Source organism: Galeopterus variegatus, unplaced genomic scaffold, assembly GCF_000696425.1.
Source record: "Galeopterus variegatus unplaced genomic scaffold, G_variegatus-3.0.2 Scaffold1284, whole genome shotgun sequence".
Classification (NCBI taxonomy): Eukaryota; Metazoa; Chordata; class Mammalia; order Dermoptera; family Cynocephalidae; genus Galeopterus; species Galeopterus variegatus.
The window spans coordinates 11,225-37,586 of record NW_007727395.1 but is presented as its reverse complement, the minus strand read 5'-3'; the positions used below and the strand labels follow the sequence as shown (position 1 = coordinate 37,586).

At 36.4% G+C, this 26,362-nt stretch overlaps 1 protein-coding gene across 1 annotated transcript in view; it reads right to left on the bottom strand.

Annotated features, from left to right (window-relative positions):
• The window catches only part of NDFIP2 (Nedd4 family interacting protein 2), a 68,295-nt gene extending 42,173 nt beyond the window's left edge, over nucleotides 1-26,122 (bottom strand). Inside the window, exon 1 of the mRNA XM_008576086.1 lies at nucleotides 25,847-26,122. Within this exon, the coding sequence (XP_008574308.1) occupies nucleotides 25,847-26,122 (276 nt within the window). The remainder of the gene's footprint in view (nucleotides 1-25,846) is intronic.
• Nucleotides 26,123-26,362: the final 240 nt, after the last annotated feature.

Genomic DNA, 26,362 nt, shown 5'->3' with positions numbered 1-26,362 from the left:
CGTGCACAACAGGTCGTGCCTGGAGATGCACGGTTTCCCCCAACTCACCACTGGGTTGGTCATCTTCTCTGTTGTGAGGAGCAGGAGTGGCCAGTCGCTGCATATTGTCTTCCAGGACATTTATCCATGCTTCCAACGACTCTGCTTTCTGCCTCATATCTTCCAGTCACTGCACATCATCCTCCAGGACAATTGTCCATGCTTCCAACAACTATGCTTTCTTCTTCAGCTCTCGATCAGTTGGCAGCAGAGTGAGCAAAAGCCAGGCTCCGGTCAGCAGAAAAGTGGCCACCGGGCACCACACGCTCAAAGACAGCCACATTTCTTCCCCCTCCCTAGGGGTTTTCTGCCACAGTACCTGGTCTATGCTGCCTTGCAGTACAGTGTGCAGCAACCAGGTCCCAGTTAACAGAAAGGTGGCCATAGGGCACAGCATATTCACAAATAGCCACATTTCCTCCTTCTTCCAAGGGCTTTCAGCTCCTGTACCTGCTCAGAGTCCTGACACAGGCTATGTTTGGCATTTTTGTGGCATAATCCTGCCCAACTACGCCAATTTGTCTGGCGTAGTCCTGCTGACTACACCAATTTGTCTGGTTACGACAAGGGCTACTGCAAGGCTAAGGCTGATGTCATGTATCCTACTCACAGCACCAACTGTCTAGCTCTTAATCCTGCTTGTGACACCAGCTGTAAAGCTAGGCGACCACGCTCATTGTCACGGCTCTTTTACCTGCCAGTAATCCTGCACCAACTGGGCCGATGGTTGAGCTAGGGCTGGGTCTGGAGCTCCCAGACCCCTCAAGCCCATTCACAGACTGGGTCACAAACCCTTCACATGCCAGGCTGGGTCACCAGACCCCTCCACACCAGGCTGGGTCACCAGACCCCTTCACACAGGTCTATGTGCTAGGTAACCAGTGACACGATCCTTGGAAGCTGCAGGTCTGGAAAAACATGGCTGCGCAGGGTGGGCACCTGAGGCAGTAAAACACCAGCCAAAGCAGCGCTGCTGTGCAGGTACACTTACTTCACCCACACACAATGTTTACAGAACAACCCTGAACTGGCTGCGAGGGGAGCCTCACCAAATTGTTCCATTTTCCCAACACATATCTTATTTCTGGTTGATAAGATGTGGGTGCCTAAATTGCTTATTTCTTTGTTTTCATACTGCCTGTATTTTTTAAAATAAGTATATATCACTTTTATATAAAGGTCATTACAAAAATACACACACTTCAGCCTAATAATTCCCATTTTAAGACTATCCTAAGGAACTAGTCAGAAACTTAAAACAAGACTTCTTTATAAAGCTATTCATAGTGTTATAACAACATAAAACTGGAAAAAAACCCACCCGTCCAAAATAGAAGAGTTAAGCACACTGTGTCAATATAATGGGATATTATACAGTCATTTAAAGTGATGTTCTGGAAGAATATTTGATGGCACAAGGAAATACGAAATTGTGTGTGGTGTGGTGTGTGTGTGTGTGTGTGTATCATATTATTCCAATTTCAAATAAGACAAAATGTTAACAGTTTCAAAATGACTGTTAATAATATGCAAAATAGGTAGCATGGTTATTTACAAGTTGTTTTTCTTTTCTTTTTTTGACTTTTCTGTATTTTTTCCCAGTTCTGCAGAATAGGGATGAAAGTAAGAAACGTTCTTTTGTTTTTAATGTAGGACAGAATGTAATATGATAAAAAGATTTCCATCTGTGCTTAAAGTAAGTTTCTATAAGTTAGAAAACTCATACTTGTAAAATTTCTCAACGATACAAAACAAAATTATCACAGACTATATTCATTCAATAACCTTTTATAGTTATTATTGTCTTCACAAGAAAAGAAAGTCAGGTACATAAAGCCAGATATGATTATGTTTGTTATTTACATCAATCATTTAACAGTAATGCTTAAAGTAGCATGTATCCATTTTACTGTGACGATTTTCTTATGAAACCTAGTTTAGAGATAAAAATGCTTCATAAGGACTTTTTGTGTCTTTCCCACCTATAAAAAGATTTTTCCTCATGGTGCCCTTTTGCCATAACTAGTTATTAACCATGTTATATATTCGTCTATATAATCTAAAAGGGCATTCTGTTTTCACATAATATGAGGGTACTTCAAAAAACTCATGGAAAAAGATCTATCCATGAACTTTTTGAAGTACCCTCATATTCTCTATTATTTAGAACTACAACTGTAGTTGGCAAACTAACATTGTGAACAATATGCCACCAATGTTCCAACTGCTTTATTCAACAACTCAGCTGATAAAGAACTCTAACAAACTTTCCACAAACAACTCTATGAAAAAAAGTTCATTAAGCACTCAGCACAGTAGCAGTAAACTACTATGACAGTAACTGTTGTGTTGTTCAGTTTTCTTCCATTGTTGCCCTGTATTTATGTAAGGGCAAACAGTGCTTCTTCAATCCAAATTAAACTCTAGAAATCAGACACTTTCACAGTATCTAAAGGCTATATAGAAGATAGCACAACAATGATAGGGATATGTTACAAGGACACAGGAGCAGATGGAAGAGGCTCCAGCTGATCAAATCTGGGATAATCTGATCTTCAAAATAAATGATAGTATCACCATGAATTCACACTGACATAAATAAATGGGAGCAGGGGAAAGCTTTTCTTTACAGAATTCTACTGAATAAATGTAGGGAAAAAATGATAAAATTAGGAAATCACGATTTGACAAACACCACAGTTCTAACTATTTCAGGCAAGAATAACCAATGAACTCTAAAACCAGTGGGTAAAAGTACAATAAAAAACAGGACATTTGTGGGGTATACTACAAAATAACTGACCTGAGTCTTTTCAAAACATTGATATCATGAAAGACAAAAAAAAAAAAAAGATTAGAGAACTGCTCTTGATAAAGATTGAGACTCGATAACTAAGCACAATGTTAAATCATAGATCAGATTTTCAATCCAAAAAAATGTTTTTTCTTCTGCTATAAGACATTAGTGGGAAAACTGGTTAAATGTATTTACAGATTATAGTATTTTATCAATGTTATGGCTTTTGATATATGTACTGTACTTATATAAAAGATGCCTTTATTTTTAGGAAATACACATTGGAATATTTAGATGTAAAGGGACATTATCTCTTCCATTTATATTCAAATGTTTCAGAAAAAAAATATGTGCATGTGTGTATATACATACATACAAAGAGAATATTACAAAGCAAGTGTGGTAAAATGTTACTATCATTTGGGGAAAGCGAGTAAATGGTACACAGGAGCTCTATGTAGTATTCTTACCATAGTTTACTGAAAGTCTAAAGTTATTTTTTTAAAAAGTTTAAAAAAACCAAAATGCTATATGATAAGAAAATAAAACAATATATCATATAAAAACAAATACATTAATCTAAAACTCTACAATTCATCTTCTAACAATTTCCGTTCTATCTCTAGAAACCCTGTATAATCAATTCCTCTACACTTTCACTTTACAAAATGATCTCTCCACATTTAATCAAAATCCAACTTCTCTGGATGACACTACTTCCCCCAAAATCTCCTCAAATAAGAATGTTAATCTTCCCATCCTTCTATAAGGCAAGAAAAATTGTCTTGGATATTGTCAATTCCAGATCAAGAGCCTCTCTTGAAGTTCACACTATCCATACAGCCTGGCAGACCTTCTCTTACCCTGTTCTTATTAGTACTATTTACAAGCATCCAAATCATTTCCAGTGAGTAAGAAAGACTTACAAGCCAGGCTCCCCACCGCCAGCATTATCCCCTCAGCTTTAAATCTACTGTAATAAAAGACAGCTAAACTATCTTAACACCTCATCTATAAAATAGTAAGTAATGATATCTGGAGCTTAGTGGTCCAGTAACTACCTCAGTTCTACACTCCCCTGGTAGATTCCCTGACCTGGTCATCATATAAAACTGCTTCTCTTCAAAAACATTAAATTTACACATCTTGGTTCCAGATCACAACCTCCTGGACTTTACCTTTCTCACTCCCTTACTTTCACCAAGTTTATTATTCTTTGGCTCTCCATTCGGTGCCACCTGGTTTTACTTCTATCCTATGTAACCCGGACTATGAAATTTAAAACTTGCATGATGACACTCAATAGCACCCTCAATTCCCTAGTCCTCTTACCCTGGCCATATCTACCCCATCAAGACCCAATCTGGGATAATTGCCTTCTGGTGGACAGAGGAAAACAAATCACACAACTGTGTAGACTGGTACCACTACGAATTTAGTTTCCACTCCCAAGAGGGCCATCAGAATTAGTCATCACCATGGAGTGTTTCAATTCCACCATTCTACTTTCCCCACTTCAACCATAACTCACAATCAAAATGGTTGCTTCCTACTTCACACAAAAGAAAATAATCTTTCAAGCAAAAATTCCTTTGAATTCTCTTCCCTGAGATCTAAACTTAGAATTATGGCATCCGTCTTAACTTACATTCTTTGCCTCCAAATGCCAGACAACTGTACAGAGAAAATACTGACTCCCAAAGTAGTACTTTTTCTTCTCTCCTTTCTTTTCAACGCTGACTTCTTTCTCTCTACCCACGTATATATTCTATTCACACCATACTTTAAAAATAAACTGCCCCCAGTTAAAAATGCTTTTTCTACTGCTTTTTCAACTATTCCTATCTCTCCCTTCTTTCCTTCAGTGAAAACACCCTGAAAAGAAAAAAAAAAGAAAGAAAAAAAAAAAGACATCTATTCTCATTCTCTGTACCCCTAATTCTCATTTCCTTCCTAATCCATCATCTGGCTTTCACTCAAACATTACTTACTAAGAACGATGACCTTCTAATTGTTAAGCCAAAAGCCAATTTTCAGTCTTCATCCTTCCTAAATCTTTAATACATTCAACACACTTGACTATATTTCTAATTAGTTTTTCTTTAGCTTCCAGGGAGCAATTCCCTTCTAATTTTTCTCCTCCCTTTGAACATTCATTCAGTTTATTTTGTTGGGATCCTTATTTTCCTCTGCCAACTTTAAAGAGTCTTAGCTAAAACTGAATCCAGAGTTGTTGATTCTGTCTCTGACACAGAGACTGGACTGAAGCCAATGTGTAATTGATTTGGTTTAGTTTCATTTGCAAGGGCATTAAGGCAACTAACACCACGTAATACTATTAAAGTTACTGTTACAGGCATTTATTTGTCATTTTCAAAATTAGCATGATGTACTGCTTTATTTGATTCATGTTCTCTTAGAAGATTAGGTACTTGCTAAATGAATAAACTAGAAAAGAACATAATCTGATGCCAGGAGATTTAAGTTAAAGATATGTATCTACCACCTTCTAATTGCATAACCTTGACTGTGTTATTAACCTTTTTGAGCATCATTTTCATTCTGTAATTTATGTGTTTTCATTCAGTCAGTCAATCAGTCATTTAACCAACATTTACTCAATGCCTAATATGTTCCAGGTACGATACTGGGTGCGGAAATAGGTACAAATCCATTCATCAATCCCTAGAACTTCAGCTTCTAATAACTAGGAGCTCTAAGGCAAGGCCACAACACAGTATGACTGCAGTGAGGGGAATAAAGGAAAATAAAAGTTAGCATATTATATCACAGGTAAACCAAGGAGCTCAGACAAGTAAGGGCCAGGCCTGACACAGCAACTTCCTTCACAAAAAGTTTCATTCTTCCCTCAACAAACACAGAGAAGCTAAGAACAGAATCCTCAAGCAAAACTAAATACAGTAATGTCAATTACTTAAGATGATGATTTATCCAAGAAGCACAGCAAATGCCAAGATACTACTTCAGACAATAGTTTAAAGACTTATCCATCAAAGTGTTATACCAAAGCAAAAATTCTCAAAAGTTGGCTGCTAAATCTAAACGCATAATCTGAATAACTTCAGAATGTCAGAAGACACACACATACACACACTATCACTCACTCAGTCTTTGATTCTCTCTCGTTTGCTTTAAAGTTAACAATCACGTACCCCTATACTAATTTACCATATCAATCTTTTTTTAAAATTTCACTTTATTTATTTAATTTTCATTTTTATTATGAGTATATTCAATTTTTTATATATATTATATTTTCTTTTGTCAAAATACAATGTGGTTGATTATTGTGGCCCATTACCGAAACCTCCCTCCCTCCTCCCTCTCCCCCTCCCTTCCAACAATGTCCTTTCTGTATGCTTGTCGAATTAACTTCAAGGAATTGTAATTGTTAATGTCTTCTTCCCCCCCACCCCGGTTTTTTTGGTGTGTATTTATTTATTTATTTTTAGCTCCCACAAATAAGTGAGAACGTGTGATATTTCTCTTTCTGTGTCTGACTTGTTTCACTTAATATAATTCTCTCTAGGTCCATCCATGTCTTTCCAAATGGTAGTATTTCATTCTTTTTTATACCTGAGTAGTATTCCATTGTGTAGATATACCACATTTTCCGTATCCACTCATCTGATGATGGACATTTGGGCTGGTTCCAACTCTTAGCTATTGTAAAGAGTGCTACCATATCATATCTTTTTAAACATAGTTTACATTAGGGTTTACTCTTGGTGTTGTACATTCTATGGGTTTTGACAAATGTATAACAACATGTATCCACCATTATATCATACAGAGTTATTTTCACTACCCTAAGAATCCTCTTTGTCCCATCTATTCATCTCTCCCTATCCTCCAAACACCTGGCAACCCTGATTTTTTTTTAAACTGTCTCCATAGTTTTGCTTTTGCTAAATATCATATAGCTGAAATCATACAGTACAAAGCCTTCTCAGACTGCCTTCTTTCACTTAGTAACATGCATTTACATTTCCTCCATGTCATGGCTTCATAATTCACTTCTTTTTAGTTCTGAATAATATTCTAATATCTGGATGTACCACAGTTTACTTATCCATTCACCTACTGAAAGACATCTTGGTTGCTTCACAGTTTTAGCAATTATGAATAAAACTGCTACAAACATGCACATGTATGTTTCTGTGTAGATCATAGGCTTTCAACTCCCTTGGGTAAATACCAAAAAGTGCAATTGATGGATCAAATGATAAGAATATGTCTAGTTTTGTAAGAAACCACCAAACTATCTTTCAAAGTGGCTGTACCATTTTGCATTCCCACCAGCAATAAATAAGAGTTCTTGTTGTTCCACATCCTCACCAGCATTTGTTCAAAGTGTTCTGGATTTGGGCCATTCTAAGACATGTAGTGGTAACTCATAGCTTTAACTTGCATTTCAGAATGATGTGGAGCATCTGTTCATATGCTTATTTGCCATCTTATTGTTGACTTTTAAAAGTTATTTGTTTATTTTGAATAACAATCCCTTATCAGATATGTCTTTTGCAAATATTTTCTCCCAGCCTCTGGCTTGTCTTTTTATTCTCTTAGCAGTCTCTTTCACAGAGCAAAAATTTTTAATTTTAATGAAGTCCAGCTTATCAATTCTTTTTTTCATGAATTCTGCCTTTGTTATTGTATCTAAAAGGTCATAGCCTAGCCCAGGTTCTCTAGGTCATCTTCTGTTATTTTTTTAGGAGTTTTACAGTTTTGCTTTTTACATTTAGGTCTGTGATCCACTTTGAGTTCATTTTTGTAAGGGTATAAAAGTTTGTGTCTGGGTTCATTTTTTGCATGTGGATGTCCAGTTGTTCCACTACCATTTGTTGAAAAGACTATTTTTGCTCCATTGTATTGGCTTTGCTACATTGTATCGCCCTTGTTCCTTTGTCAAGATCAGATGACTACAATTATGTAGGTCTGTTTCAGGGTTCTCTATTCCATTCCATGACATACCTATTTTTTCACCGATACCATTTTGTCTTGATTGCTGTAGCTTTATAGTAAGTCTTGAAGTCAGGTAGTATCAGTCCTACATCTGTATTCTTATTTCAATACTGTGTTGTATATTCTGCATCTTTTGCCTCTGTACATAAACATCAGAATGTTTGTGAATATTCACAAAATAACTCGCTGGAATTTTGATTGGGATTTCATTGAATCTACAGATCAAGTTTGTGAAGAACCGGCATCTTGACAATATTGAGTCTACCTATCCATGAACATGGAATATATTTTCATTTATTTAGTTCTTCAATTTATTTCTTCAAAGTCTTACATTTTTCCTCATATAGATCTTATATATATTTTATCAGATTTATACATAAGTACTTCTCTTATGGGGGTGCTAATATAAATAGTATTGTGTTTTTAATTTCAAATTCCACTTGTTCATTGCTAGTATATAGGAAGGCAATTGACTTTTGTATATTAACCTTGTATTCTGCAACCTTGCTATAATCACCTATTAGTTCCAGCAGGTTTTTTGTTGTTGATTCTTTCAGATTTGCTACATACATAAGCATGTCTTCTGCATACAAAGATAGTTTTACTTCTTCCTACTCAATCTATGCATTTTATTTCCTTTCTCATCTTATTGCATCAGATAGGACTTCCAGTAGGGAAGATATTGAAAGCAGCAGTGAAGAGACATTCCTGCCTTCTTCTCGTTCTCAGTAGGAAAACTTTGAGTTCCTCGCTATTAAGTATGGTGTTTGATGTAGGTTTTTAGTAGCTATTCCCTTCTATTCCTGGATGGCTGAGAGTTTTATCATCAAGAATGGGTGTTGGATTTTGCCAAATCTTTTTTCTGTATCTACTGTATGATCATGAGTTTTTTCTTCTTTAGCCTGTTGATGTGATGGATTACATTAATTGATATTTGAATGCTGGACCTACCTTGCATATCTGAGATAAATCCTACTTGGTTATGGTGTAAAATTCATCTTATGCATTAGGGATTCTATTTGCTAATATTTTGTTGAGGATTTTTACATCTATATTCATGAGTGATATTGGTCTTTTGCAAGTATTTTCTTACATTACAAAATTTATTTCCTTGTAATGCAATGACTTATCTGGTTTTGGTATTAGGGTAATGCTGGCCTAATAGAATGAGTTAGAATTCCTCTCCTTCATTCTTCTGGAAGAGACTGTAGAGAACTGAAATAATTTCTTCCTCAAATTACTGGGAGATGCTATAGTTTGAACATGTCCCCCAAAATTCATGTGTTGGGGACTTAACCCCCAATGCAACAATGTTAACAAGTGGGACTAAACTTTAAGAGGTGATCATGTTATTTTATGAAGAACCCACTGCCGTTATCATGGAAGTGGGTTCCTCATAAAATGATGAGTTCAAGCCCCCTTCCACTTGCTCTTTTACAGTCTCTTGCCTTTCCATCTTCCACCAGCACAAAGGCCCTTGCCAGACTTCAGAACTGTGAGAAACACATTTCTTTCCTTATAAATTACCCAGTCTGTGATATTCTATTATAGCAACACAAAATAAACTAAGACAGTAGAATTCACCAGGAAACCCATCTGGGCCTGATGCTTTCTGCTCAGGAAAGTTCATATTTCTTTATTCCTATATAAATAAAATCTATTTTCAAGTTACAATGATCACTATAAGACCACATTTCTAAAGACACTAGTCAATATAAAAACACTCTTGTTTATATGAGGTTTAAAAAACTTAATAATTGGCATTTTCTGGTAAAAGTTTATACACTTAAATTTCATTACTACATTCATTTGCAACAGGAGTAAAGATGCACAGGACAAAGTTATAACTTGTGCCTCTAAAGAAACCAAAGCAGAAATACTACCCAGAGAGAAGCTGAGTAGATGGCTCTTTATGGTACTCAAATTCCAATTGTCAACAAACCTATCTCTGGTACACATAACAAAACATATTACCAAATAGTTTTGGTGGAGAAAAAACCTGGTAATCTAAATTTTTACCTTTATTTTTTAGAAAGACTGAATTTTGCTTTAGAGAGAAACCACATAACAAAACATATTACCAAATAGTTTTGGTGGAGAAAAAACCTGGTAATCTAAATTTTGACCTTTATTTTTTAGAAAGACTGAATTTTGCTTTAGAGAGAAATCTTTAGTTAACATAATTAAAACACTGACGAATTAAGATTTGAAACTATTTCCTTATACAGTAATTTTGTTTCAACTAGGCCAATAGAAAGCACCATGCAGGAATATATTATGTACAGATAAATGAAATACTGCCACAAATAGTTCTGAGCTTATGTATGCTCAATCACATACATTGGGCTAAGACTAAGAAAATATGAGCTAAGTAGGTAGACTCAGGAATTATAGTTTCTCAATTCAAATCCAGTCCCCAGCACTTATTAACTCTGTGACCTGTCTGGGCCTCATTTTTACCATATGTTAAATGAGGACTATTTTCTCACAGGGTTTTTGAGAGGACTACAAAAATTAATAGCTGTAAATAATTAGAATAATGTCTGATATAGTAAAAGCCCAATAAGTGTTAGTTAAAACAAAAAAAACAAAAACATCTTACATATATAATCTATTTTAATCCCTACAACAATCATCTGAGGTAGATATCATTCTTCCTTTTATAGATGATGAAATAAACTTGAAAGAACTGAATTGACACAGGGACACAGTCAAAATTCAAATTCAGGTATTACTGCCTCTAAATTCAGGTTTTTTCTATTTTAAGGTGCTTTCAATAAAAATTCACAAGTAGTAATCTACCCTGCCCCTTCCTCTTTCCACAAATTGACTTTTATAAGTATTTGTAATACTAATTTGAATACACACACAAATGCACACAGACACACGTTTGAATCCATCCATCGATTTCTCTTCAGTGCCATCACCCTAATCCATGCCACTATTATCCTCTACCTAAACTACTGTCATTGCTTCCTAACTAAATTGCAGACACTGACATTTGGGAAATAACCAATGAAAAGGCTGGCTCATCAAGAAACAACACAACACTGAAACAAGTCCAGAAAACACAAACACAACTTACAGGATATAAACAGGCACAGAAGGAACACTCAAATTTAAAGAAAAGGTCCAACATGAAAGAAAAACAAAACAAAACAAAAACACTAGGAGGCAAGTTAATACAAGGAGTACATTTTCTATGATTAAATACACAAATACTTACTATTGCATTACAAATGCCTACAGTATTCAGTACAGTAACATGCTATACAGGTTTATAGCCTAGGAGCAATAGGCTATACCATATAGCCTAGGTGTGTAGTAGGCTGTACCCTCTAGGTTTGCAGAAATACAATCTATGACATTCACACAATGAGAAACTCACCCAATGATGTGTTTCTCAGAACATATCCCTTTCATTAGTGACACATGACTGTGCATACCTTACCTTTTACTGTTAATTATAATCTTAGAACACCCACAGAAAGCTAACAAGGCAATAAAAATATTGAAAGGGACACTACATTTCTTTTCAAAAACTGAATGATCCAAAGACTCAAAAAGGTGAAAAGAGGAACAAAAAAATAGAGAAGACAAATAGAAAACAATATAATGGTAGACATAAACCAGCCATAACAATAATTACGCTAATTACAAACACTCCAATGAAAAGGCAGAGGCTGCTAAAAGCCAAGACACAACTACATTAACAAAAGACACACTTAAGGGACTGATAGGGTGAATGTAAACAGAAATGGATATGCCATGCTAAAATATAAAATAAAAAGGCTGGCATGGCAATATTAATATCAAATAAAATAGACTTGAAGACAAAGAGCACTACCAGAGATTAAGTGGGACATTTCACAATAATAGAGCATCAAAATATAGGAAGCAAGAAATTGAAATAATTAAAGGGAGATAATTCTATTATCATAGCAGCTTTTAATCTAACAACCCTTGCTCAGCAATTAGTAGATTAACACAAAAATGAAAATCAGTAGATATGGAAGACCAAAACAATATTATGAACCAACTTGATCAGACATTTTAGAACACTATACCCAACAACTGAAGAATATATATTCTTTTCAAGTGCACACAGTATATCACCAAGATGGACATATTAGGCCATAAAATAAGTCTCAATAAATTTAAAAGAAATGAAATTATACTGAATGTGTTCCTTTCCACAGAAGAATTAAATTAGAAGAAAAGATACCTAGGAAAATATGAAATAAGCGGAAATTAGACATTTCTAAATAATGCATCATTCAAAAAACAAATCACAGAAGAAATTAGAAAACATTTTGAACTAAATAATAAAAATACAACATTTCAAAATGTGGAGGACATAGTGAAAGCACTGGTTAGAGGGAAACTTATAGCTCTAAATGCTGATATTAGAAAAAAATACAGTATAAAATCAAAGGTTCCACAATTAGAAACTAGAAAATAAAAACCAAAGTACACCATAAAAGAAAAAAGGAAATAGTAAATAAGTAAGGCAATAACATAAATCAGTGAAATAGAAAACTAAGAAATTTAACAAAGCCAAAAGCTGGTTCTTTGAAAAGATCAACAAAATTTACAAAAAAAAAAAAAAAATTAATTAAAATAAAATAAAACATAGCTAAACTATTCAAGGAAAAATGAATAAAACTAATTCCCAATATTAGGAATGAGAAAGGGGTTTATCACCATAGATATTAAAGACATTAAAATGATAATGAGATTATGAACCTTATGCTAACAAACTCAATGTCTTAACATTTTTTTTCACCCCCAGATATCCTTTCTTAGGAACCTACTAGAAAACATGTTCCACCAAAATAGAGTAAACCGAAAACAGAGAAGACTTAGGATACAAGAAATGGGACATGCAACACAGCAAAAGAAAAATCTGCATCAGGCCTAGAGAACTAACAGTACAGACAGAAAGAGGAGGATGGAGAGCTCTAGTAAGAATGTCTTCAAAGAAAAGAATAATGGAACTAATTATTATCGGATTCATTTAACCATGCAAAAATTATATCTGAGAAGCAAATTTTAGAAAATTACTAGAGGATATACAAAGAATTACAATAGATACATAGAAAACTAAAGAAATAAAAATTAGGCAACTTCATGAAACACTTAAGTTATATAAAATACACTACTTGACTCAGTGATGAGTCAATATTCTCATAGTCATAAAATATAAACAGTAATCACCAATTTAACCAAAAGTTAACTTGTTTTAATATATTTAATCCTCACAATAATTCTATGAAATAGGAACTGTACCATCCTCTCTTTATAGATGAGGAAACTATGGCACAGAGTAATTGGCCCAAGGTCACGATGCTTGTGAGGAGTCAAGATTTGAGCCCAAGAGGTATGACTACAGAGATCTCGATCTGGGTAGGGAAAACAGGACATGTAAGAAAGCAAAGTAAAATTAATAAATCAACAAGTAGCTGAATATGCGTATGTTAAAAAATATGGAGTTAAAGCAACTGAAAAAGTTAAAGGCTGTTTTCTTTTGAGGAGAAAGACGAGTACAAAGGATAGAAAAGGAGATTTGCTGTTTTCATTATTTGACTTTTAGTACTCAAACTTTTTAAACTGTACACATGTACTATTTGATTTTTAAAAATGATAGTTAAAGAAACTTGCCTACAAGCTGAATCCAGCCCAATGAAAGATTATTGACTTGTGAGTTCTGTATAATCAGCTGGGTTCACGCAGTAGCTAAGTGACTAAGACTCTTATATTGTAACATCCAAGCTCCCTATGTCTGTCATCACCATGAATAAAAGAAAGTTAACTATAATAAAATTGTATTTCCCAGGATCTTTGATGTATTTTAACATAGCTGATGTGTTTACAAGTAATAAAATTTGTCCTCCAAGCTTTGCTGCATAATCTTGAACAGAACCTCCCTCAGACAGTCTTCTATAAATTGAGAAGATTGAAGAAAATGATCATTAAGGACTCCCCTACTTCCATGACATCTGGAAACAGTTTATTTTTCTCTTTTCCATGGATAGGCCAAATGATCTAACCATGGTTACTATCTTGCAAATGCCACTGGTCAGAAGAGAGATTATACAAGAATATTTATCTACACAGACTCATCAGCACTATTCTAAAAGCAAAGCACATATCCTAATCATGGACATCAAGAATATCAACAGTGTATAGGCTGCATAAAACACTGTTACTTTTACAACACAAAACTCTGTAAAACTACACATCACTTAAAAAATATAATATACCAGCATCCCCATAGATACACTTAGAATCATTCAGAAAAGGCATTCATTTATTTCTTTAATAAGTATTTATTTTGCACCTATAATAGGCCCAGACGATGCTGTATGCTATTATAAACAAGACATATCTAAGCTCTACTACCCATTGAGTTTACAATCTAGTGAGGAAATACACGACATGAAATAAGGGTGACAGGGTAAGTGTACAATGTTAAAGGAACACACAGAACTTGGAACTGAGGAGTGGGAAATGGAAATGGGAGGCAGAAGGTGACGAAATGTTTTTTTGAAGAAAATAACATCGAAAAATAGACATAAATAAAGAACAGAAATTAGTCCTAGAGGAAGGAGAAAGAGGAATAATATTTTCAAAAGCCAGAAGGCAAGATGGTGGTGGTTGGAGAGGGGCAGGACAAGAAAACAAGAGTATTATCAGAAATTAGTCCTAGAGGAAGGAGAAAGAGGAATAATATTTTCAAAAGCCAGAAGGCAAGAGAGAGCATGGTTTGGGGTGGTGGTTGGAGAGGGGCAGGACAAGAAAACAAGAGTATTATAGCTGAAAACTTGGCTAAGTGTGCAATGCAATAACAAATTAAGAAGGGATGAGGTAAGCAGGGGCTCATGTTGTTCTCTAAAGGTTACAAACAAAAACTTAAACAAGTCTCAAGTGTTATTTCAAGACCCTTTCCTTTTGGGGGAAACCACACAACTGTTATCTGATATAGATGAAAGCTTTCACAAGGTAAGAAGAACAAATATTCTACAAAAGTTGCCACTACTGGACTTCTTCAGCCAAACTTACAACTGGTTACGGGTCCTAAGACCCCAAAATTAGTACAGAGGTTAACACCAATCACAATAAAAGATTCTTTTACATAATAAACTCCAGTCTATTTGTTATTCTCGAAGACTCTGTCCAAACAGCACAATTTCTTTACATAATGTTATGAGCAATTCTGGAGAAACATCAGAGACAAACTAAGCCACAGCACATTCTTGAACTATTAAAATACTAAGTTGTTCATGTTCAAACAAATCTTAAAAGTAAGCAAGTCAAAACCTTAAAATTACCTAATAGTAAATCCTGGACCACTGCAGCATTTCCCAACTTGCATTTGGCATGTCTTTAACAAGATTTTTACCCACACCTTAATTCCACCTAAGTGATCAAACTTTTGAGAGAAACCATAACAACATGGCCTGAAAACACAGACATATGATGATTTACAATCACATGATAGGTAGGCTAGCCTTAATTACAATGATCTTGTCAGTAAACTTACAGTTAATAAACATCAGCAGAATGTATTCCATAGTTATTAAAACTCAAGTCAGGCCTACATATAGAATACATACAAAATTCTAAAATAAGGGCTGGCTGGTCAGCACAGATGGTTAGACAATGATGTTATAACATCAAGGTCAAGGGTTTGGATCCCCATACCTGCCAACAACCAAAAAAAAAAATTCTAAAATAATATTTTATCAATACACACACAATCAAACAATGTTTTAGGATATAGGTCAGATATTAAGGAAAGAATAAAAAGAAAGTGCTGGCTAAGTAATCAATATCAAAAAGATGAGGAAAATTAAAGCAGTACCCACAATTCCACAGTTAATGAAGGTACTAAGCAGGACCATTGTGTTATGGCTTCATGGACTATTCACTGAACAACTCTAGGGGACACCACTCAGACAGAGAGAGAGAGAGAAAGAGATAGACTAAGGAATATATGTTAAGCTGGAAGGGAATGCAAAAAACAATCACCACTACCTTAGAGAGCCCAGGTCTTAGCAGAAATGATAAAATAAATATAAAAATAAGAACAAAATAACAGAAGCAAGGTTTTAAGTCTACCTTGGTCCTGGGCTTACTGACTGAGTGCCTACCATATGCCAGGTATGGAAAGATCTCTCTGCCCTCATGAGGTTTACATTCAGGGGAGAAGAAGGGAGGTACGAAATAAATAAGCAAAACATTTAGAATATCAGATGGTGATAAGTACTATGGATAAAAACTGAAACAGGGAATGGGGATAGAAAGTACTGTGAAGGGGATATAGTGATTTTAAATAGGGTGGTCAAGAACGGCCTCAATGAAGGGACCACTCAAACAGAATGAAGATTCTACCAGATTTGAGAAATTTGTCTTTGGCATTCTGAAAGGGAGTTTTATACTCTATTCCACTACCCACTCATCTCTACCCCAATTCTAGTGACAGTGTAGGTACATGTCTGATTACCAAGTACAAGTAAGTAACAGAAAACAACATCACCACATTCCTAAGGATTTATTTAGAGACTGGGTGAAATAAAAAATTAATTTCTCAGAAGCATCCTTCAACAGGTCCAAACTTCAGGCCTATATAAGGTATATCCCTATATCATCTACATCAGAGTGGGCAAACTACAGCCAGCAGGCCAAATCTGGCCCAGCATCTATTTTTGTAAATAAAGTTTTATTGGAATATAGCCACATTCATTTGTTTTCATATTTGGCGTGAATACTGTTGTGTTACAAGAAAGATCTGAGTAGTTATAACAAAGACCACACAGCCTGCAAAGTCTAAAATATGTACTATCTGGTCCTTTACAGAAAAAGTTTACTAACCGTGGTCTATACCATCACCACTACCCCTACCACCATCCCCACAGTGCTTTCAGGGCCATCTTTGTGAGCATGCAATCACTGCAGTCACATGGGACCCCACATTAGGAGGGCCCCATGATAGGGGTTTAATGCTCTGTAGTCACTGTCTTGAAATTCTTAATAATTTTATTTTTGAATCTGAGTTGTATAAGTGAATTCTAATAGGACCAATGAAGCATGTGCCAGTGGCTTGGAACCTCAGTTCACAAGAAGTCTTCTTCCCCATATAGGGCTCTCAGTCAGCGACCCCCCTAGTTCAGCTCAACTTCTCCAGCCTCACCCAGCAACTAGGGGAAAGGCAATGCAGAGGGCAGTCACATCCCAGGCTAGCATCACAATAGCACACTCACCATGCAAACCATTGGGACCTCTTGCCTATTACTGATTCAGGTAATGAGCATGTCCTGGCATGGAGACTGCAATCCTTTGGGGGTTGTCTTTCTGCCATGAGTTGGGATGGGCCTGTACGAAGGGGATATTGACTTTCCCAGCCCAGGCCAGAGCCCTACATTTTCACTTGGTATTGGGCCTCGCAAATTATGTAGCTGGAACTGACCACTTTCATAAATCAAAAATTATAAACTATGGTTCCATTCTTCTATCAAATTCAACATACAATTGATTTCTATATTTTGTCCCATTCTACTTTAAGCCATCTCTTTCACCTTGCTGCAGCCGCACAGCTTTGTTCCTTTTTCTTAAACCTACAAAATCATATCCACCACAGGCCATTATCACACCTACAATACTCATCAACTGGAACTAGATCTTCACATTTCAATCAAGTCTCAACCTGACTGTCACACCTTCAAAGTGGATAGAGTTCCACAACTATCCTGATCCCTATCAACTGAGGAGTCAAATTTTATCATCTCCAAAGATGGCAATGATCAGTTTCTTCCCTCCATGTATGTGCAGGCCCTTCCCCCACTGAGAAGTGGAATTGATTTCCTCTCCAGTTGAACCTGGGCTGGACTTAGGATTGCTGTGATGAAAAGGAAGCAGCAGTATTGACATTCTGAACGTAGAAACACAGGCCTTAAAAAGAATGGCAGCTTCTTCTCCCTCCTATGCTGTGAGAAGCCAAGGTCACATTTGGGAGGGCACATGAAGAAGACAGAGGACACACAGACGAGAACTAAGCTGTTCCAGCCAAAAGTCACGGCTGAGCTCCCAGACGACAGTCATCAACTGTCAGTCAAGTGAGTGAGCCATCATAAAAGTTCCATCACAGTGGAGTCCCAAAATGTCTGTGGTCCCAGCTAATATCACTTGAAACAGAAGAACCATTCTGAGTCAACCCATGGAAGCCTGAAAGATAATAAAATGCCTGTGTTTGGATCAGTCTGTTATCCAGCAATATAAAACTAAAACACCACAGTCTGAATACCAGTTCCATCACAGACGGGCCTATTCTTTAACTTCTTTGTGTCTCATTGTTCTCACCCACCTCATCTCATCAAAAATGAGGATGATGACATTATCTACTTCACAGATGTGTTCTAAAGGATTAAATGTGTTAATATGTAAAACACTTAGCAAGGTTCTCAGCATATTCCTGACCTAATTATTGATCTATTATTGCTGTAATAATAGCAATCAATTATTGTTTTATTATTGCTATTTCATTATTAATAAAACTTATTTTTTATTCCATCAGCCTGCTTTATTTTCTTCAAAGCACCTATTACTATCTGAAGTTATTCTTACATATTTATCTGCCTCCTCTCCACCAAAGTATGATCTATAAGACAAGAACTGTCTTATTTATCAGCACCTAAAACAGAATTTGGCAGGTAGAGATATTTCATAAATTATTACATATTGAACAAATGAGTTATAAAACCTTTCTTTCACAGTTAATAATTTTATCTAAAGACTGCTCTCATATTTTAGCTTACCTTGAGCATAAATCTGACAAAGCACACTCAAAACATACAATAAGCTTATAAAACTATAATATATTTTCATTACATAATTCCAATACACTTATTTGTTACTACACATATACCATTACTAGATCATGTACTGCTCAAATATGCTGAATTGAAGGCTAGCATTTGCTTCAGCATTGTCCAGATGTGAAGTAGTTTACTCATTTGTACAATTTTTTTTAAAAAATGACCTACACTCAACCCAATCAATGACATACTTACAGTTAATAACATAACACACACAGAAGTAGCAACTGAAACTTTGACCTGGGGACTGTTTAAAAACAATTAACCCTGGCAACACAAATTTACATAATACTAGTCTTCAAGCTGTATACAACAGCTTGGTATACAACACATTTGTGTGTTAGTGTACAACGTCGTATACCAATTGGTACACAAAACATCTGACTGTAAATTTCCTCAATTACAGTTTTTTAAAAGTTTAAAAATCTATTTTAAAGATGAAATAAAAATTGGACATTCACAGAATGCTGAAGCACCTTTGAGGAAAGCACTGGTCTAGAGAGTAGAAAGATACACAAACACATAATTCAGTATAACAAGTTCTCCCATACCACAGTATTCTCTGCTTTCCTTTGCCTTTAGGCAGATGACAAATGCAAGAAACTCTCTGCCTCCCTCTTCCAATTATAGATTCAAAGAAGTTTTTACATTTAAGAATAGGATTTTATGAGGCAAACAAACCAGACAGGAGTGGTACAGGATGTCAGATTAGAAATAAACACATTAAAAGTTAGAGAAGCAAGAGAGAATACACTATGGTTGGAGAACTAATAATATGTAGGTCCTGCTGTCAGTCCATAAAAATTAAGAGAACTGAATGCCGAGATATGACACTGTACAGGTTTTGAAGGCCCATTCAAGGAACTTGTATGCCAACAAGTAGAATTTTAAACTTCAAAAATTCAATAAGCTCACCAGAATGGTTAAAATTTTAAAATATTGACAATACCAAAATTTTGGCAAGGTTGTGGAGCAACCAAAACATTCATATATTGATGGTGGAAGCATAAAATGGTACAACTACTTTGGAAAAAACTGTTGGCTTCTTATAAAATTAAACATACACCAACCCTATTACCTAGTACCTCTACCCAAGTGAATTACATATATCCACAAAAAGATTTGCACATAAATATTCATAACAGCTTTATTCATAATAGCCCCAAACTGGAAACAAGCCAAATACCCACCAAAAGAGTAATAGATAAACTAGTATATTCATATAATTTATACATGAAAAACTATTCAACAATAAAAAGGGATAAACTACTGATATACATAACAACTTGGATCAACCTAAAAAGCTTCACGTTCAATAAAAGAAGCTTTGTAGACTCCATGATGTATGATTCTAGAATAGGCAAAACTAATTTAACATGAAAAAATCAGAACAGTCACCTGAGGGGTAGAAATTGACTGGTAAGGGTCATAAAGAGAACTTTCTAGGGTGATGGTAATGCTCTGTATTGGATCAATAAACTTTATCTGTAAAGGGCAGTGATACAGATGGATTGTTTGTCTCCAAAATTCTTACGTTGACGCCCTAAATGCCCAAAGCAATGGTATTTGAAAGTGGGGCCTTTGGGAAGTAATTAGGTTTAGATGAGGTCCTAAGAGTGGGGTTCCCATGATAGGATTAGTGTCTTTATAAGAAGAGGAAGAAACCAGAACTCTCTCTCCACCATGTGCGGACACAAGAAAGTGGCCATCTCTGAGCCAGGAAGAGAGCCTTCATCAGGAAACCAAATCAGCCAGCCACTTGATATTGAATTTCCTAGCCTCCAAAACTGTGAGAAATGGCAGCCCAAACTGACTAAGACAAGCAGAATAGTAAACATTTCAGGTTTTATGGGCTCTGCCTCAAATAGTCATCTCTGCCATTGCAAATAAGTGGGTATGGCTGTGTTCCAATAAAACTTTATTTACAAAAACAGGAGATGGACCATAGTTTGCTGATCCCTGCTCTATATTTTGAAAGTGGTTTGGGACAACATGGATGAACCTGGAGAAACTTATGTTAGTGAAATAAGCAAAGCACTGAGGGATAAATACTGCATGTACTCACTCATAAGAGAGAAAGAAGGAAGGAAGGAAAGACCACGCTGGTGTATTGGACTTGCAGAGGGAGAGAGCATACCTAGGGATATAAAGTGGGGTGGGGGAAAGGGGAATGGGGAGGGAGGTCGCAGATAACTGGGTGGGAGAAATGGGGTATAACGGCAATTTGTGGTAATGGGCATGCTGCCAGTATGGATCTGGCCATCACATCTTGGGCACCAGTGGTGACAATCAGCTTTGTATCTCATGAACATTCATAACCAATAATAAATAAATAAATATGAATAAAAATTTTAAAAAGGGGGAAAAAAAGAAAGTGGTTTGGGTTACACAGGTATATGCATTTGTCAAAGTACATCCAACAGGCTATGTAAGATTTGTGCATTTCATTACATGCTGATTTTACTCTAAAGACGAAGAACCACAAACAAATATTATACTCTAGGCTAATGATAAGCATACGGTTTACAAGGGAAGTACATTAATATCTGCAACTTACATCAAAAAAATAAGACAGAATGACAGGTATACAAAAATATAACAAACTGTTAACTGTACATCCTACAAGTTGCATACTGAATAAAATTGTACAATTCTTTCAACTTTTCTATATATTTGAAATTTTTAATTTTGAACGTTATTAAATGTTTGGGGGGTCAAAAAGAGGCTACTGAAGGTTTTTGAGCAAAGAAATGAAAATCAAATTTATATTCTACAAATATGGTTCATGCAGTGCAAATGATGCACTGAAGGACTGTCACATAAAGGAAGAAAGTAGTAAGGAAACCATTACAATATTTCATGCTGTGGAAAGCAGCCACATTTAAGGAGTATGAAGTACGAAAGGAGTTCACAAAAAGAAGAAAAGTCAGAGAAGTCAAGGGAAGTAGAAAGTTTCTAGGTATCAGGAATGAGGAAGGAGGTTAAAGTTCACAGTGTTGATAAAACAGAAATCAAGCAAGATTTATATAGATTATTTAGATTATGCAATTAAGTAATCTTGATTATGTAAAAGAAGTGTGGTAAGTATATAACATACAGAATATTGATAAATAAACAAATGAAAATTAAAGGAATCAGGCCAGCCAAGAAAAGAAAGTAATAACTACAGAGCAACATAAGGTAACAGACTGCAATACTCCTTTAAAATGGAAAATGAAAGGAAACAACTGTACCTAAATATCACCATATATTATTTCATCCAGAACATGTACTATTGGATGAGGCAGTCTGCCGTGGACCTGAACAGCCCCACACATTCTTGCTGAGTATGCCAGTCTGCAAAACTTTCCATTTCCCGATACTAAGATGTTTCTTGTAATAAGTCACATATGCAACAAAGAAGATCAAGGAAACCACAGCAAGTAACTGCCTACCCAAGGAGAGGTGAACTAGCTTGTCTGTTGTGTGGTACAATGTTTGCTGCTTGCTAAAAAAAAAAAAAAAAAAAAAAATGGCTCTGAGTTCCTCAGCTATAACCCAAACCTAATGCATGTGTCCACCTGGATACCCATCACCCCCTGTGGGACTTGGTAACAAGGAAAATCTACACAAATGTGCTGATGTTCATTCATGCTGCTTACTGTGCTGTGAGTAATGTTATTTTTCTCTGATCTGGGAGTCTCCTGTTTTCTGCCAGCAACCAGGAAATATTAACAGATTAATTTATTATTTTGCAAATAGGATACTTATTTATCACATACCAGTTTGACATGTTTTAACATATATTACATTATTTAATTCTCATAATAATCCTGATGTGGTAGGTACTAATATGAGGATATTGGGGCTTCAAGATGGAAAGTAACTAAGCCAAGGTACCACAAATTACAAACAGCGCAACCTAAATATAAGCCCAGATGACTTTAAAACCTGTTAACCATTAATAGTCAAGGCTTCTTCCCAGGTGATTTATCAAGGGCAACTCTAATTCACCAGAAACAACAGCAAAGCACCCAGACCTTTGCAATATGAACAATTCAAACTGTGTTCCACAGAAAACCGACATTTTAGAAATGTCAACATAATCTTAAAATTAAACAAACAAACAAAAACCTCTGGTCAAAGATTAGAAAGAGCTAGGGTAAACACATCCAAACCATTGTCTTTACTGAAGAATTTCTTGTGATTTTAATATGCTAATTATTTTTTAATATGCTACCACATGTTCTAAATCTTCCAAGAACACATATGAACATCATTCTGGAGTATAGTTTGGTAAACTACTGCTACAGTCAACACTGCCAATTTATTTATTTATTTTTTCCTTTTTGTCTTTTTTTGTGACCGGCAACGGATAACAACCCTCAGTGTCGCGCCCGTACCGGACCGGGACCGGCAACGGGATCGCAACCCTCAGTGTTGCACCCGCACCTCGCTCAGCCAGTGAGCAGCCGGTCTATATGTGGGATCCGAACCCTCGGCGGGAGTGCCGCCGCACTCACAAGCAGCGCACTGTAGCAGTGCACCACCGGGCCGGCCCCAACACTGCCAATTTAATTTGTACATAGAATACCTTTTAAATCTTAGTAGTCAGCTTGGTACAGATACATAATCCTTTAAAATAGAGAACATCAAAGTTAAAACATGGTACAACAGCTGCAAGCCAAGTAAATTACTTCATTTGGCAACATCATTTCCTACCAAGCAAAACTAAATTTCCCATAACATAATGAAACTATGTATTATACCTGGCTTTTTCTGAAATTAGAAGGGTAACAATCAAGACTTTTTGCAGTTCTACATTGTTATCCACTGCTTTACTTAAAATTCAGAACTGTTTTAACAATGCAAGGGAAGAAGGTTAATGTCCATTGGTTAAGGGTAGTAAGTCATTCCAATGGACCTGGCCATCACTGCTAACTTTCCAGTATGGAGAGCTAAATTTTAACTCTTTAAGTAATAAATTAATGGCATACCACTTCACCCCTAAATATAGTTGTCTATCTCCTGTACTGGTCATCCATTAACATTCAACAACCAAAGTTATTAATCATTCCAGAGTTAAAAAAAAAAAACCCTGAGCTAAAGGCAGGCACAAAACAGTTGCATTTACCATATAAGATGCAGACTGATCCCTAGCTAAAAAGTCTACTTGAAACTTCAATTCAGCTACCTCTATAGCAAATACCTAGATATAGTTACTAATCAGGCCATTCTCAACAAAACCAAGTGTTACACGGGACAGATGAAATCGCTATGTAATGACACAGTAATAAATTAAAATCCAAACTTTAACTGTGCTAAGATTCTCTAAAACTTTGCCTTACCAGGAAAACAAACTGATGTCCTACCTACTTAAAGTGAGTAGTAGCTTTAGGACAGGCGGGTAGCATATTTAGGACTGATTTTTGCTCTCTGCTCTCAAGGAATGTCTCTACCCATTTCAAAGTCTATGTAGGACACAACTGTAGTTTGAAAAAAAGGGGTAATAAAATATGATATTGTCCATTTATTTTGAAAAAAGTTGTAGAGAAAAAGAAAACACCTTAAAACTGAGAGAGCAAATTTCAATATTTGATAGCAGAAATTTTAAAACCTAATTAATCTCAACTAGTCCATAATTATTGAAAGCAAATGTGACAGTATAATAAAATTATTTTTTAAGGTGCAACTAAACCAGTTAAATATGTTGAGTAGGGACTTGTGTGTGAGAACACGTTTGATTCTGATAAGCAAAAGCACCCAAAGAGAAAGAATTCAAATCAGCTCATGCCATTAAGGGAAACAAACAGGAACAAGATTTAAAAAATGAAGTAAGTCCCACAAACATTATTCTATATTTATTTATTGCGTTTTATTTTTGCTAACGTTTACAAAATAAGAATGACTTTTAAAGAAAAAAATCAAACCACCAAAAATGTATACAACAACTTGAAAAATGCCTTCCATACTAGCAGTGATATCTTCCAAGCCACTCTATAAATACTGATAAATTTTCAGAGAACTAATAACATAGATCCCTTGGAGGTTTTACAGTACGCAAACTATTTGACAATGGAAACATCATGAGCTTTCATCTTAGAAAAATGCCAAATTACATTCATTGGAATCTCATCTTTCAGTGTCCTTCATATTTGCCAAAATGCACTTAATAAAATCCTTAGTTCACAATTAACTCTTACAAAATAGTTTTGAAAGGTGAAATCTGGGACTAACAAATCTACATTTGTAAAATTTTACAAATTATAAACTGTGCTATCTGCACTACATATTAATGTTTTTCTCCTCTCCCTGAGTAAATAGGCTTAGCTAAACTACCATCTGAAAGTTTGTAGAACAGCATGCTACCTAGCTGCAACAGAACAGTCAACTACTGTTGCATCCATTTTAAAATAGGATTTACAACAGGAATCTCCAATGACACCAGAATTAATATACAGAGGAAAAAATATATTACAAAAATTGACATTTAACATTGACTCATTGCAACATACAGAGGTTTACATGGTTAAGTTAAAAAACCTTATATTTAATGAAAAATAATTTTTCAAACAAAGTTAGAATTTTTTCTGATAAAACTTCCTCTGTATCCCCTCCAGCCAGGGAGGAAAAAAAAGTGGGGATGGGGAAGAAAAAAAAAAAAAACACTAGTCACTTTTGATACTAACATAATAGAAAAGGGCAAAATGACAAGGTTAACTAGAGCAGATAGAAAGATCAACACGACGGCTATTCTCCGCAGTTCTGCACGTCCTAAAGCACATCGTCACCAAATCCACATTCCACCCTACGCACCGCTTACACCTCCTTCACCCACCCCAGTTTTGAGGGCGATCACCTTCCGGGCAGGTATGTGAACTCTGCCTCACTTCCAGGAGGCAATCGACTGGAATGTCTCAGGAGAGACTGAGTCAGAGAACAAGAAAATGACAGAGAAAGTGAGAAATAAAACAGATCTTAGTTTTACGGGGGGACGGGTGGGGGGCTAGGAGGGGATGGGCCGAGAGGGAAGGGACTCGAAGGAGTCACAGGCAGGGGTCCAACAGGAGAGGTGTAAAGAAAGCACTTTCGGCCAGAAGAGCCGAAAAACAGAACAGCCAGCATGCCCCCTCTGGGAATGACCCGAGGAGAGGGACCCTCGGGGACTCACCACTTGGTAACGGCCAGTCCCCTGCTGGTGAAGATCCATCCTGGCCGGCTCGGGATCCGGCTTCCGAGTAGTTGCGTCCCCGCTGCGCTCGGCTCCTTTGGCCACCCCAGTAAACGACGTCGTAGCCGCAGGGCCCCTTCCGCTTCTGTTTCTGCCGCCGCGGCCGCCCGGCGGGGCCACTTCACTTCCTGTCGCTCCCGCAAATGCCGCGGAGACCTCCACGTCCGTCGCGTCTTGGTGGAGAAGCTCCGGGGCGCCGCTCGCGCTACTGAGCATGCTCGGAACGGTCGCGCATGCTCGCTGGGTCCGCCGGCGGACGATCTGCTCCGCGAGTGGGCAGGTGTCGCTGCGTGGGATGATGGAGAAACGTAGGAGAACACCCGGGGAGCTGGCCAGGTTGTCAGCCTGTCGGGTGCGGGCGGTGGCAAAAGAAGCAGGGAGGAAAAACCACCGTCTTTGATTGGTCTTTTCTATGTGCCCGGGTTTCGCGCAGGCACAAGCGAGTTCACAGTCAGA